The 16615-nt window shown below is 30.9% G+C and overlaps 1 protein-coding gene across 2 annotated transcripts in view; it reads left to right on the top strand.

The window, feature by feature from the left end:
* LOC142333932 (uncharacterized) overlaps positions 1-16615 on the top strand; it is a 137361-nt gene that overhangs the window by 22440 nt on the left and 98306 nt on the right. The window contains exons 4-5 of one of the 2 annotated variants that reach the window (XM_075381557.1): positions 1262-1416; positions 12295-12562. In XM_075381557.1, the coding sequence (XP_075237672.1) occupies positions 12559-12562 (4 nt within the window). In that variant the 5' untranslated portion in view covers positions 1262-1416; positions 12295-12558. The remainder of the gene's footprint in view (positions 1-1261; positions 1417-12294; positions 12563-16615) is intronic. The other variant, XM_075381558.1, reaches the window with a different exon arrangement.

Raw genomic sequence — 16615 nt, 5'->3', positions numbered from 1 at the left:
GCTTGACATGTTCCCAGCTATTCGTTTTAGCAGTACCCTGTCTATTTTCTGGATGGCATCGGTAATGTTTGTCTTCAATTCCTGCAGGGTGTGTGGATTGCTCCTATAAACAATTTCATTAAGAAACTCCACAGAAAAAGGTCTGGACTTCTTAGATCAGGGGATCTATGTTGCTACAATCCTTTAGAAATGATTCTTCCACCAAAAAAATTCTGTAGTATCATAGTAGAGTGAGTTGTATGACAGCAAGTGTGCTATCCTGTTGCAACCAGCAGTTACACTCATCCTCTTGCATAAGGCTATGAACTGTTGGATAATTTCTAGGTAGACAACAGCATCCGCAGCTTTTAAAAAAAAAAAAAAATAATATTATTTGTTGTCTTGAAACCGCACACTGTATGTCTATTTTATATGGGGAGATTCAAAGAAATGTACGGGTTTTCAGTACCCTAGATCTAGTAGTTCTGATAATTAACATATCTACCAAGGTGAAATCACACTTTATCTGTGAAAAACACTCGATCTAAAATACCAATTTTACATCTAATGAAGTTCTTGAATCGTTGACAGTAGTGAACCCTTTTAACATAATCAGCATTAGTTAGCTCATGGAAAACCTTCATTCAATACGGATAACATTTCAGCATTCTCCTCACTTCAGTGTGGGCTGAATCTAATGAAATGTTCTTTTCCTGGATTAATATCCACAAAGATTTACGAAGAGATATTGTAACCGCTTAATGTACTGAACGACCTGCGTCGTTCAAACTAACCTATGTCAGGCGTGTTTCCGGTCTAACACTGAAACTGTTTCACAAAATTTTTTAACAATACTTTTCACAGGCGCTTCCTTCAAATTTCTCCCTAAACTTTCACTGAGGCACAACATGAGATTTCATTTCTAAGTAAGTTTCCATCATAAATACATGTTCTTCAACAATTAACCACATTTTAACAAACAACAACACATGTTGTTGTTTGAAACAACTTTTTTCAAAAGCCAATGCTTGATACAGACTTGGAGTACTCAGCTGTACAGGCAATAAACAGCCCTTCCCACTCCAATTCCACTCATACCAACATCTTCCACATTATTTTACCTATCTCGCCAACATATTCATTTTAAGAAAAATATACATAATATAAACTGTCGAGTTGAAGGGGCTCTTTTAAGTTGAACATCCTGCATATTAATATTTTAATGTATAAATTTGTTTGTTTCCATTTTTATGTGTGTATTGTTTTTTCTGTACTTTATCAGCAGGCACAGCATCCAGCACCATTAGGAAAAGATGTAGTAATTGATTCAGCTCGTAAAGCATTAACAATTCGTTATCGACTTCTTCCATATTTATATTTATTATTTTGGCAAGCTCATATTAAAGGAGATAATGTTGCTCGACCTTTGTTTTTTGAGTAGGTATTTTCATTTATCTTGCTATTTGATTTTATTTGAACTTTATAGTGTGATCCCTTCAATCCTGCAGAGATATTTTTATAAACTGGGAAAAATATTTTAATCTCTAAAAATGTTAGCGACATTAATTTTCCATATTGATAAAACATTCATTGACTTGTGATAAACTCAATGAAAGTATTCACTTTTATCAATATAAATTTTTTTTTAATATTTCTGTGAAATTTTTGTATTATTTTCTGTTTTTCTCTTTCAGTGACTATCCCCCATGTCCTTTGTCCATAAACTTCACTGTTTGATGAATCTTTCATCAATCATGCTCCCAATATCACATCTGTCTAGTTTTTACATTTCTGTTTCTATCAATTTGACTTTTGGTCAAACGTAGTTTTCTGTAATCCTCAAATTGTAACTATTTTTTTAAGGTAATCTTTCTTTTTTCATTTCCTTAACATCCCTAAACCATCATAACTTAGTTTAACTAAGTTAGACCACTAACTTTCATAAGTTAGTGGTCAGCAGCATTAGAGAAACCCAACTTTTTATTTTTATAGTGTCTAAAATTCTCAAGAAATCTGGCTTTAAAAGATCTATTAATTTTACCTATATATATATGTGATCACAATCATTACATTTTATTTTATAAATTTCACATAAATTGTATAAATTATATGAATCTTATGATTGTTTTTTTAAATATTTTATTATATGGTTATTTGTTTTATATGCAGATTTATATTTATCATTATCATAAGCTTTAGTTATACTTTTAAATGCTATCAGTATATGAATATTTTAAACACGTTATAAATTTTCTGCGTATTATTTATTGGTTTTAGAACTGTTGTACTATTAATTTTTGAAATTTGTTTTTTATGTATATTATCAATTAATAAGTCACTATATCCATTATGAATAACAATTTGTTTTTATTATTTATTTCTATGTTTCAAATTTATGTATCTTTAACATTTGTTAGTCATTTAAACAAAGCTATTGTACTACAATCCTAAAAGAAAAAAAACTTGTTTTTTGACACCAATTTTGTGCTTTACATTGAATATCTTTAACTACTGGAATTACAGTTCTAAAACCTGTTTTATCTTATTTCCCTGCTCAAATTATATTAGAAATCACCAACTTTACTCCTTCATTTCGTTCCCAAAAATTACAGTAGGGCTTCTTTTTATTAGAAGAGTTGAAATGCAGATAAAATCTTTTGCTAGCCATAACTCAATAACAAAGCATTTCAATACCAGTCTGCCACTTTATATGAACATTTTTCATAATTTTCACAAGTAGAACATGTCCAGAAAGTTTCTCCGTTTCTTCATAGAACATCCTTTTATATGTACATTCTTTATATACAGTGCATTTAAAAAGTAACTGTACATCTGCTCTGCTGTAGTACAGCAATATCTTACAGTAGTTGTTGAAAATTGTTCCCATGATCATCCAGAAATATTGGTATGTGTGTTTTCTTGTTGTCAAAAGTGCGCAAGTTCAATATTCCGCGATCTACTGTATGCGATGTTTTGAACAAACAATTAAAATTGCGTCCTTAAAAATTTCAAATATTGCAGCACATTACACTACAAGATCGCACTACTAAAAAGGAATTTGCTGTGGAAATGACAGAATTGAAAATTATGATTGTTACCTTAAAATTTTCTCAGACTAGCTACATTTCATGCGTCTAGAAAAGTAAACACTCAGAACACTCAAATATGGTGATCACAGAGCCCACACGTTATATTTGACTGTATTAGTGATTGCCCAAAAATTAATGTTTGGTGCGGGCTGCTTCACAATTGTATGATAGGACATTTTTTCTTTGTGAAAACAGCAGTTAACGTTAATATCTATCTTAACTTGTTAGAAAGGTTTGTTCACTCTTAGTTTGAAGAGTTGCAATCTGAAATCATATTCCAAAAAGATGAAGCACTGTCAGGTTGGGGTTTGTTAGTGCGTGAATCCCTCAGCAGCACGTTTCCAAATTCTGGCATGGACATAATGGTCTGATCACTTGGCCACCTCGATCATTGGTTATAACTCCATATGATTTTTTTCTTGTGGGGTTTCATCAAGGATAATGTATACAAAACTCATGCAGTGAATATTGAAGACCTTAAGAAGAGAATTGTTAACGCATTTGAACTCACAGATGTGAATATGTTACAACAAACATGACATGAAATTGATTATTGGTTGGATATTTTGTAAATTACTAATAGTGCACACGTTGAATATATTTGATTACAGGTAAAAAAAAACTTTCAGTTTTATTGTTTCTAAATTCTTACAATCCATTTTTGTAGCTTAATAAATAAATTATTTACTCAATATCAAAGGTGTTCAGATAATTCTCTTACACCCGGAATACATATTATTTGTTATTTATTAATTAATTAGTTGTTTTTTTAATTATAATTTTTGTTTTATTCATTTAATGTTCATAAGAAAATATTACTTAGTTAGATAATCAATTTTATTTAATGCATAACACCAGCCGTGTCAGCAGTGAATAGAGAAATGCTTGCTAAAGTGTAGGACAAATTCAACTATGTGGACATATGTCGTGCATCCCAAGGGGAGCATATTGAGCACTTATGACTTGATATGTAAAAAAGTTTCAGAATAAACCTTTAATACAAAATTAATCTTAAAGTCTTTATATTCCATATTTTTTAAAATATAAATAATTCAAATTGGATGATTCTTTTTGGAACATTGTATAATCAGCCAGAAGTTTTTTTATATAAATGTCACAAATCTGTAACAACTCTCAGAATCATTCTTGTTTAATATTACTTAAAATTGTCTTTAAGAGAAAAAAAAAAAAATATATATATATATATATGAGTGTGTATACCAAGCACTTGTTTCTCCCGAGTTTCTCAATTATTACTTGTTAATACTAATTTTAGTTAATGGATGGACATCCACTAAAAAACAATTTTGGCTACAGGATTGCAGTTATTATTTTAATCAAAACTGATGTTTGTATTAAGGTATTGTACCTTTAAATTGATTGTTTATGTACATAAAAATGTATACATATTTATTAGAGAAAAAATAAAACACCATAAAAACTTGAAAGCGAGGTGCAAAGAATATATATGAAGTACTATTGCTAGCAAACACATTAAGAACACTCAGATGAAGTATAAAAAATAACTAAAATCTATCAAGTAATACAGATAAAATAAAGTGACATTTACCAGTGCATCACTGATGTGAAAAGTAATAATAATGGTATTAATAAAAAAAATTATTAATACTAGATAATTTTTACCACAGAAATAACTTGAGTGTATAATCAAAACCATAAACCATAACAAATAAAACTGAAAAGTTAAACAAGCTTTACATCGAATGTAATTTATTTACAAAAAATATACATGCATACATGCAAATGTTATTACTGTTTCCCTCACCCCAGTGAAATGTTGTTTTCTGTCCCCTAAAGAAACCTCTTCAGTGCTACACACTACATTCTGAAATAAGATTAAAAATTTCAATGCAAATTCAAAAAAGATAAAGGAAACTGAACTATAATATAATTATAAAATTTTTTTTTAAAGTTTCAAGGTTTAGATAAAGAAACATAGACACACACAGAAAAAAGAAATTAAAAATAATATCTGTATAAAATACAATCAAAATAATAATTAATATTCAGTACATTTTAAAAAATTAAGAAAATAAATCAGTATAAAATTTATAACATTACTCATTTGATTTTGCGTATTCTATTATTGAATAAAATCCTCATTAAATTTACTCTGTAAAGTTAAAAAATAACTAAATTCTACTTATACAACTTAACGTTAAAAAATCACTACTCCATTCATTTTTATTCATTCATCAAGTATTAACTCTTTAATTCAGGTTTCAGATTTGTTGGCAGTATTTATTGGTACAGATGTTAAATCATAAATTAGGCATTATTATTACGATACTAATAAACAAACTTTCCTTATCATGCATTGAAATCTAAGCCACAAGGCATATTTATTTACTGCTACAAGAAATAGGATCAAAAAACATAAATTAAAAAGAACTTAAAGTAGCAAAAATTAAAGAAATTATTTAATAAATTATTTATTATTTATGAATAAAAATAATAAATAAAGTATATAAAAGATGTCTTTGATAAATCCATGCAAAATCAAGAGAGGGGATTTGTCATTCATCTTTAAGTTTCCACATACATTCTTAGTTTCCATATCTGTGTTAGGAGCATATAACAGGTTTCAATCAGATCATTCATAATTCTATTATTGGCGGCTGTGGCTTGCTGGAAAGAAATTTATCCAAAATTATGAAGCTATTGCTGAAACACCTGCCTATTTTAAAGACTTGAATAAATCTTATTATAACGATGTGATTGAAAAACTTGCATCACAGGACTATGTCTACGTAGATTTGATAGGAGATTATGATATAAAAAAAAATTTCTTTTTCCTGAAAAATTGTGTCTTCTTTATTTTTGCATGGATTTATAAATAAACAAATGAACTTATAAATACCTGTTGTACTACGTAACAAAGTCAATTAGAAAACTTGGCAGTTTGGAGAGCTAGATTTATTTATATAAATCTGACATGATTATAAAATATAATTTATAGCAGTTTACTTGTAACAAATAAATTACTATTGAATTTTTGTATTTTTCTTTCAGCATTAATCAATCATTTTTAATTTAATTATCTGCTATATGATATTTACTGCTATTTTCAGAAACACAGCAGAGTAATTATATATGTAACGAAGAATGTTTTTAAAGTAAGGTCCATTTTGAAATAAAAACAAAACAAAAAATCTACAAACTTTATTACTTAGGCATAAGACCTACATTTATTTACTACTTTTCTAGAAAGCTGCCTTCAACTTCACATCTTTCATAGCATTTCACTAGCTTCTTCACTCTCTCTCTTCACGGAATTCTGCCGGCAATGACATAAACAACACATTAACGCCATTTTTCAGTTTGCTATCATCATCAAACCCTAGTGATGGAAGCCAATGTTTAGGTGAAAAAAAAAACAATTACTAGGAACTAAGTAAGGACTGTAGGATGAACACATGAAGATTTTCCTATGAAATTTTTCCAATTATCTCACTTCTGATTTGCCAAGTTCCCTTCAAACATCCTGACATCCTCATCGTTTCGAACTTTATTTGAATTTTATTTGCATCCATTTTTGTATTCTTTGGTGCTAGAATTCGTCAAGTTTTTACTTACTATTTTTGTATTGGATTTATTTTAACCGATTTCGAAGTTAAGATGCATCTGATGAAAACAGGTCCACTGGGGTTTGATTACTGTATTTTAGTACTTTATTTTTGCATCTACTGATATGTTCTTTTTGATGAAAATATCCTTTGTTAATTGGTAGGCTAATTTTATTTTACTCATTCTTGTTTGATTGGCTTTTTTATCTAAATAATTAATTTAGACTATTTCTTCTATATATCTAAATTTGTTATCTTTATTGATTTTTCCGCATTTCATGTTGAGAGGCTTGGGGGAATCTTGGTTGGTCATGAATTATGCCTTTTCAAAGAAATTTTTAGACTTATTTTCCTTACAAATTATATTAGGTTGTATATTTGTTCTGCTGCCTTTTTGAGTTTTTTACCTTTTCACCAACTTTTTTCACCTTTTCCTGTTCTTTTATTACTTTCTCTTGGACAGGTGAAAAGGAATAATGCTAACCACTTCCTTGTCTTACTTCTGTTTTAATTTCTAATTCTTGTGACAATTCTCATTTTAATTTTACTCTTCTGATTTTGTGTTTAGAATAGTCTGTTCAGTAATGTTAATTCTGTTGGGATCCACACCAAATTTTTCAGGGATGTTAAATAAGGTAGTTCTACAGATTTATTTATAAAACAAAATATATATTTATTTATTTTAAATAATGAACATATGTAACAAATTTTTGTAACACCAGGAAATAGAAGACTATTTAAAGAATGATTGAAGAGCTTAGTTAAGAATTGTATAAAATAGGCAGAGCATTTCTTCACTAAAAGAGGATGAATATATTCTGTGCTTGTCAAAGAGTTAGCATTAAGTCAAAAGGCCTCTTCAACATCATTTTCAGTTAAAATAATGTTTAACTGCAGCAATCATTACAACTAAATGTAATTTCAGTTAAGGAAAAATCATTGTTAGTATAGACACTCCCAAAATTTTTAGTAAAGTTCTATAATATCAGCGCCCTTATTAGCGCATACTCATTTCATAAAGAATACAAGATGGACAAGATCTACTGTTCTCATTTTTATTAACAAATTTTAAAAAATCTTTGGAAGCATCAGATTAAAGATTCCTCAACTTTTAACAGTGTAATTTAATAACAGATCGTTATGACTGAGTATTGAATACACTTTGTTCTTAAATAATTCCTAATAATAAGTAGATCTATATTGTTTTTGAAGTTTATAGAACTTTTTATTGTTAGTAATTGTGATAATAATTTCACTAGAAAATTACATTTTTTTGCAAGTAGTTTTGGTACATAAGTTTCAACAATATTATAATAGTGGTTGCCATGAAAGATGGCACTTGTGTTTAAACTGTTGTATTTCAGTTGGAAACTGCAGTTTTTTTTTTTTGCCAATTGGATTTGGCCGATTTTAGTTACAGTCATTCATTTGAAAATTAGGGGTGTGAGAAGTGGAAAAGTCACAATTTTTTGCATATTTTTTTTGAGAATGTCAACTTTGATTGATATAAAATTAAAACCAATACAGATAAAAGTTTTCTGCTTTTGGAGGTAGGTTAAACGATTGTTTCTCAATAATTATAATTAGGATTTATCCCAAATACGTAAGCATGCAGAGTGTTTTTTTATGAGACAGACTGCCTTTAATTTCAGTGAATATTTTATGGAAAAACAGTCATCGTTGTAATCATTGAAACAATTTTAATAAGATGACAATATTTTGAAAATAATGTATGTAATGTTAAGCTTTTAATTGAGGTCGGAAAGGTATGAAAAGTTCATTCAAAAAGTACAGCTGCAACCAATGCTTGGTGTGTTTCCTGTTTGTTGCTATAATAATCAGCTACATATAGGCATGGTTTAATATTGTCTTTCACACAGTTTTATCAGATTACTTTATACATGGATAATATTAACTAATAAAGCTTGTGAAGCTACTGTTGGATTTCAGCTTTCCTCCAGCTGTTGGTGGTAACTTTATTTACCGCAAAAGGGTGATAAGTTGTGTTATCTATTATTATTACATTCCCTTCTTGTAAGTAATTCAAAAACTCATTTGTAAACCAATTATTGAAACTGTTCCTGTTCATTTTTGAATGATATTCAGAAGAATTTACTGCTATTACTTTCTTTAATGAACCCTGTTTTAGCCGAACCTGCATGACATACTATTAAATGACTGCCTGTCTGATGTGGATTTTAATTTTAGTGGCTTATTTTTCTTTGAATCTTGCTATATATATTTATGAGAATGATTTTCATTAACCCACGTCTCATCTGTGTAAAATATACGTCGATCATCACATGACGCTTTTAATTTGTAATTGTGTTTTAAAAATTCAGTTCTTTTTAATGCAATATCAATTTATTCCATCGAGAAATGTTGATCATCTTCAGTTTTTTTTATAACAAAAACCAATTTTTTTTACAATATTTTAAACGGTCATAGATGATAGATTTATATCCAGTTTTTCCCGTATTTCATCTTTGAACTTCTTAATGGTAGGGATTTCATTCTGAACGGTATGGGTAGTTACCGATATATGATTGTGTGCAATACATGATAGTTGAAATCGCTCAGTAACAGATTTGCATTCCGTGTCCTATTTTTCTCTGGCATTTCAAACTGAACGCTACTGTCATTACTATCGCACTCCTTAGCTGTCCTACATATCCTTTGTAGCGACCTCCAACTAATGCTGCAATTTTTAGCAGTGAGTGCATGAACTTCATCAAAGTAAATCGTGCTACGGAATTCAGTCAGTTAGCTTTTGAAGAAATTTATATTCATTGTAGATTACGTTCTGGAACCACCCTTAATTGTACAGCCATGTTGATCGGGAAACAAAGGTGTTTCCATCTCATTCATATTCAACTTAAGATATACACAGAAAAATTACAAAAAAAAAACTTATAACCTGATAAAAAAATGTAAATTAATGTAGTATTCTAAATTGTCTTTGATGTAATGTGGCACCATTAAATAATCTTGCAAACAAATCAGAATGAACTGAATGTATGGAAATAAAGTATCATATACCTTGTTAGATATCACAGCTAAGGGCTTAATAAACTCATCAGACTGAACACTGGCATTGCAATTAATTTATACTAATATACAGTGACATAATATAATATACTGTAATCAGTATTGAGACAACTGCTCACTGAGACTGCTTCTTCAGTCCTTCATATATTGCCACAATTTTAAATTGATTATTATGATCCTCACCATAAAACGCGAATGTTTATTAATTCAACTCTACAAAATTAATGCCTGATATTAATGGAAATTTATTTTTACTGCACCTAATGTTAACCGAAATGTAATGTTTTTTTATTGAACAACCTGTAGGCTTAAATAGTAATAGTTGTGGGCTAAATCTTAATTAAAATTATTGAGAAACAATCGTTTAATCTACTTCCAAAAGTATAAAATTTTTATCTCTGTTTGTTTGGATTGTAGAGCAATTCAAAGTTGATGGCCTCAAAAAAAATTGCAAAAAATCTGCTTTTCATGCCCATAATTTTTAAACAAATGACAGTAACTAAAACCGGTCTAGTCTAGTTAGCGCAAAAATAAATGCAGTTTCTGATTATACCTTCATTTTTATTGTGTGATTATTTTTAATTTTTTTTTTTTTTACTGAGGTGCAATAGTTTAAACACAAGCGGCTTCTTTCATAGTGACCACTGTAATATATATTTGCAATTACTCAGCAAAAATTTCTATATCATCAATATCAAATTCCAATCAGACATGGTATTTTTCTTATGTTACAAAATTGTATTTTCGTGTTCTACACACAAGCTTTAAGCGTATGTGGCAACATAAAAAGTAAATAAATACTATTTAGAATCAAACTCTCATTCATTAAATGTTGAATCTTAGAAAATTTATATTTTTATATCTGGTTTTTTATTGATCAGATATAAGATTAGAATTCAAAATTTTAGATAACATTTTCTCTAAAGGTATATTATATTTATCACTATGAAAAATTTTGCCATACACAATATTAATATTAATGTTTGTAAAATTAGAAAAAAACTGAATCGGGAGAATTGCCACAACAGTTTAGCAAATTGTTTGATTGTATAAGATTATAATTTGTAGAAAACAAATACCACGTTACAATTTGTAAGGTGAGTAGCAGCATTTTAACATTTAAATTTGTACGATAACATTTAGGAAAGAAATATTTCCTTGGTTTTCCCATACAAAACCTTGCTCATTAAAGTCAATTAACAATAATAAAAAAAGTAATTTGACTGTGACTGCATTGTTTATGTGTGTGGTAAGTGAATTAGATTGGTTTGCTTGGCATTTCTCCTGTCACTACCCCATTTGGTCACCCTAAAGCATAAGACTGAATGTCTGTGCCACAAACGGATACTGAGCCTCGAACAGTTTAGTGAACAGTTTATCCTAACATAGCTCCTAGAGCTTATCTAGCAGCGTGACCAGACTAAGCGCGGTGCCATATCACTTACGTGTCTCAACCGCTCACTTGTCATATATTTGCTAAAATGGGTAGGTGTACCCAACTACTAAAAATATATATGACATCCATAATAAAATTTATTTCGTCTAGGCAGCAAATCGTTGCCACGCATTGGTCGCTGAATGCCAGCAAGTACCTGTCTACCATTTTACAGTGCTTGGAGCCATAATAATAGGCTGATGGTCAGCCATACTCAGGGTTAGCTTCCCACAGCAATGCGGTAAGAGTCCTTCCCTTAAGCAAACTATGGATACCAGTTGAACAAAGCAACCACATCTAGGAATTCCCACACGATCCGACAATGCGGCTCTCGCCGCTGTGAGTGGCCAATTTTTCCCTTGACCTCTCAGTTCCAGGGTGGTCCAGACTCTGCCCCGCCTCCCTGAAGAGCAGGGCAGTCAGATATCAGGTGTTCATTTGACTGGACCTCCCCGCAGACACAGGTCATCAGCTGCCAGGCAGAACCAAAATAGATATTGGTTCAAATTAACATGGTTGGTGAGCACCTGAGCACCTGTTGCCCTTAAAAATGAGCTCAAGGCATACCATCCCCCCAAATCCTGTATAAAGTTATACAAGGATCTTCCCATAGTCGTGGTGTTCCATTCCAGCTGCCATGCTTCTATCGCGAGGCTCTGCAGCCTCTTCCACAGGCAGGAGATGAGCAACTGAACAAAATTTAGATCCATTGTGATCACTGTTCCGCTCCGGTACTGGCCCAGCTCAAAACCGCATCCCAAATACCTCAGCTTCCCGGCCTCTTCGCAATCTCCACATGGAAGCCCAAACTTTCACCACTGAATCGATTGGGAAAACCTTTCCCAATATGGTGGTAGCCTTGTAGGAGGTTGTTTTAAAAATACCAGTGCATACAATTGAGGCTGTGCGCTGGGCACTTCTTAAATTTTGAAGAAGTGCTCTATTCATATCCAACCTATGCACCCAAATGGGCGCCGTGTAAGAGATCATGCTTTCGAAGACACTTCAGTACACCATGTACATTTGACGGCCCAACAAGCCATATTCTTTTTGAACAACTGAATTAGATATACAATTTATTTTAATTTTATAAGTTGTACAATTAATCATAAACATATTTACTTTGAAGCATTAATTTATTGTTTTTTTATTACAGCAAATAAATTTAGTACAACTGAAAGAGGAACCGCTTGAAATTATGAATTGTGGTATCGAAAAAGATCCCTTAGCAATTGAAGAGACCAACTTAGTTAAATCAGCAAATTTAAAACTTGAAAATGAAGTGGTAAGAGTGTCAGATTTTGCGTACAGTGGAACATCAGTTATTCAGATGGACCATGCAAGGCCAAATTTGGAAAATTGAAAAGGACAGTTTAAAAAAGGTTTATCATGTATACTGCACATATCATTCTAATGTTTAATGGGTAAGATACAAAGTAAAAATATAAATAAATGTATTTAGTAGAAGTAAAAAGAAATGTGGAACATATGTACAATGTAATAAAAAAGAGATTCAGTAATATATTTCATAAAATACAGTGTGCAGAAATTTGCTTTTATAATTGGTTTTATAAAGACCAAAATACATTGTTTTTGCTGAATGAATTGAAAAACATTAAATTACATAACCTAGTAAAATTAAGATTGATAAAAAAAATTCCTATTGTAGCGAAGATTTATTTGAATAGCATTTAAATTTTTTAAATAATGCATTATTTTTTTTAAGTTGCCTAGTCTGGATCTATGGAAAATTAGCCTTAGTTGGACATATGGAAAATTTGTGTCCCACTGGTATCTCTTAGTCATAGACTGCTATAGTCGTTAGCCCCAAATTTTCATTATTAATAGTTTTTATTACCTAGCCCCAAACTTTCAGTATTATTAATTTTTATTACTATTATTATTTTCATGATTTCATTTTTCATTATTATTACCTAATATGTAAATTTTCTATTTTATACAGTTTGTTTCTTAACTACATATAATATTAACAAGTATATAGTCTTAAATGTGAAAATTGTGATCTAAAATATATAGGTATGATAAATTGTTGGTTCTCAGTTAGAATTGAAGAAATCATTAGTTGCATATATAAAAATAATAAAAAACAATCTAACTTTGCTAAACACATTATAGAGAATAATCAAAATTACAACCCAAATGTGTATTTACTGAAATATTGGAATCACCAATAATTTTCATAGCACTAGTATATTAGAGAAATTTCATGTATATATCTGATTAATAATAAACTAATAAATGAACAAATCAAATTTGATAACTATATCCTATTCAAGCAAATTATACAATAATTAATAATTATTGGGTTGGATAAATGATTCAATGTATACTTCATAACAGTTATGAACATCTTGCTGAGAAGACGTTTTCTTTTAACATTTGACAGTCAATGTTATGAACATAATAATTTTAATTTTTATCTTTATTTACATTATTTATAAAAATTTATATTCACAACTACAAAATTCATAAGTAATCAATCCCTGATGGTGGAGGAATAATCCAAAAGCCGTTTTATAATTAATGCTCACAATTATTGTTGTTATTTCCAGATTGGACATCTGGAAAATTGGTGTCCCGCTGATATCTTTTAATTATCAACTGCTGTGGTCATTAGCCTCAAATTTTCATTATTATTAATAATTTTCATTTTATTATTATTATTTTCATCAACATTTTTTTGTTATATGGGCATCGACTTCATGGTTGTCATTAGCTCTTGTTTAAAATAAGGTTTAAATCACCATCAGGTTCATCGTATGTAAGAGTGTAAAGGGCCCTTACATTTTATTTAAAAACACAAAAAATTTAGGAACTCACATATATTAAAGACACTAAGAACACTTACAGGGTGTAAAGGGCCCCGATCTTAAAATGAAAAAATAAATAAAACACAAAATAAAAATGAAAAAGTTTGTCTTCACCATACCAATCTATAGAATTTTTTCCTTTTTCTTTGTAAGCACCCCTGGGCTAACTGGAACTGCCATTAAGCATTACATCAGTCACTGCAGGATGCCGTGGTGGTTGACTGTCCCCTATAAATTGTCTTGTAGAACTTAATCTATCGGAGTTCCCCTGCATCATAGGAGCAATTTTACCACCTGTTCAGGACAGCCAAAGAACCTCTTGGAGGGGAGGCTGCCCTTCCCGGTCCTAACCTACCTGGCTCCAGGCATGCCTTGTGCATACCTTTTGCCCTGTATTCTCTGACCACCCTCGAGGGTCCGCCGTGCTATCTTAGGATATGTCCTGACTCCCGACTCCTCCACTCATGCATGCAGGCAAGCCTGAGTGTCCTAGGCAGGAGGGCTACCTCCCGACCCTATACATGCCACGCTTCAAGACACCCTTTTTTATCTATAGAATTAAACTGCTTCACTTAGAGAGTCCTTAACGCAGCTTAAATTTGCTAATTGACTTGTAATAGTCCACTGGCATGCAAATACACAACTATTTTTTCTTCATTTCCGTCTTCCAAATCAGCAGCAAAATTATTTCTTAAACCAAACCCTTTTCTGAGGTTCTCGCATATGGTATACTCTTCTATTAGACGCTTGACTATAAGTGCTTTATTACAAACAATATTTTTCGGCAAGTATTCAATGTGTTCCTTGAAAGGAATCCAAAATACTGATTAGCTTCCATTATAGTAACCATTCCTTGATCCATTAGGCCTTTTTTTATAGAAAAACTATAACTTGTGGCGACACTGATGCGCGAATAGTTTACAATTGACAACAGTTAATATGTTCACATATTAACACTTTTGCAGTGCACACCATTTCATCAAACGTTTTAAAAAGAAATAAAATTTAAAAAAGGAAGGATGTTAGCCCTTAGTTTGATTGTTAAAAATCTGAGTTTCATAATCTTTAACAATCTGGCTAAGGAGGAATACAGCTTTCTTTTTTAAAAGATTTTTAATACGTTGATGAAGAGGTGCCCATGACAACAGTGCTAAGAACTGTAAGAATTTAAAAAAACAAGCAGCAAGTGGTATTTTTATTTTAAATGTATTCTCTAATACAGTGATTCCCAAACTGTGTGCCGCAGTGCCCTGGGGAGCTTGTTGGAAACTGTGTCCTGCAAGAATCTGACGAACAGCAAAGTTTTCTAATTTTAGGTAATTAATCGCTTTTAAATGGTATCTAAAAAGACTGTTTACTGAGTTTACTGATGAGTGGTTAGATTACCCCCTCCCCGGAATTTGGTCGGTTGAGAACAGGTAGAGATGTTTTCTGTGATGTGTGTAAGAAACATTTTGGATCAGGCAATTTGGGTTGAAAGGCACAGTTTACTGTGCTTACTGTGTTTACTTGCACAGTTTACTGTTTTCTTTAATTAAGGTAGCTTTTACTGAAAATTTAATCTGCCAGCAATACTTACACTTAATAGATGAATACTTTGATCAGCAGTTGTGAGAACAGTTTGCCTTGATCTTTTGGTCGGAGTAATACCATTTCAGCAGCAAGTGATACATTTGATTCCTTGACTTCATTTATGGAAAATGACAACACAGTTACTTCTTTTTATTTCAAGATGAAGTTTCTAAGGCGGAGATTATATGAGTTTTCAATGTTGTAAAAAATAAGTTATGTTTATGTGAAGATATTGGTGCAACTTTAACATCTTTTTCCTGATGGTTGTATAGCACCAAACTTTGATGTATCTGAAAATACCTGTACTTTTTTTTGTCTTCACTCATTTGACTGGCTTGATGCAGCTCTCCAAGATTTCCTATATAGTGCCAGTCATTTCATTTTGGTACACCCCCTTCATCCTACATCCCTAACAATCTGTTTTACATATTCCAAACATTCCCTGCCTGCACAATTATTCCCATCTACCTGTCCCTTTAATGTCAAGTGACTATTCCAGGATGCCTTAATATGTGGCCTATAAGAGTGTCTATTCTTATAAATATATTTTTCCAAACGCTTAATCTCTTATCAATTTGCTGCAACACCTCTTCATTTGTCACTTTATCCACTCGTCTGATTTTTAACCTCTTATAGCAACAAATTTCAAAAGCTTCTAATATTTTCTTCTCAGGTACTCTGATCGTCCAAGTTTTACTTCTCTATAAAGCTATGTTCGAAACATATACTTTCAAAAATGTTTTCCTGACGTTTAAATTAATTTCTGATGTAAACAAATTATGTTTCTATTTTATTATGCCCCTGTTTTGTCCATCTTTAGAAATTGTACTTCCCATATAACAAAATCCTTTTACCTCCATAATCTTTTCTCTTCCTATTTTTACATTCAGTGGTCCATCTTTGTATTTCTACTACATTTCATTACTTTTGTTTTGTTCGTGTTTATATTCATGCAGTAGTTCTTGTGTGGAACTTCACCCATTGTTTATTGTTTCTTCTAAATCCTTTTTATTCTCGGCTAGAATTACTGTATCATCAGCAAATCGTAGCATCTTTATCTTTTCACCTTGTACT

The sequence above is a fragment of the Lycorma delicatula genome, chromosome 13, assembly GCF_047948215.1.
Source record: "Lycorma delicatula isolate Av1 chromosome 13, ASM4794821v1, whole genome shotgun sequence".
Taxonomy (NCBI): domain Eukaryota; kingdom Metazoa; phylum Arthropoda; class Insecta; order Hemiptera; family Fulgoridae; genus Lycorma; species Lycorma delicatula.
The sequence above is the reverse complement of the archived record's forward strand: the minus strand, read 5'-3'. Positions and strand labels throughout refer to the sequence as shown.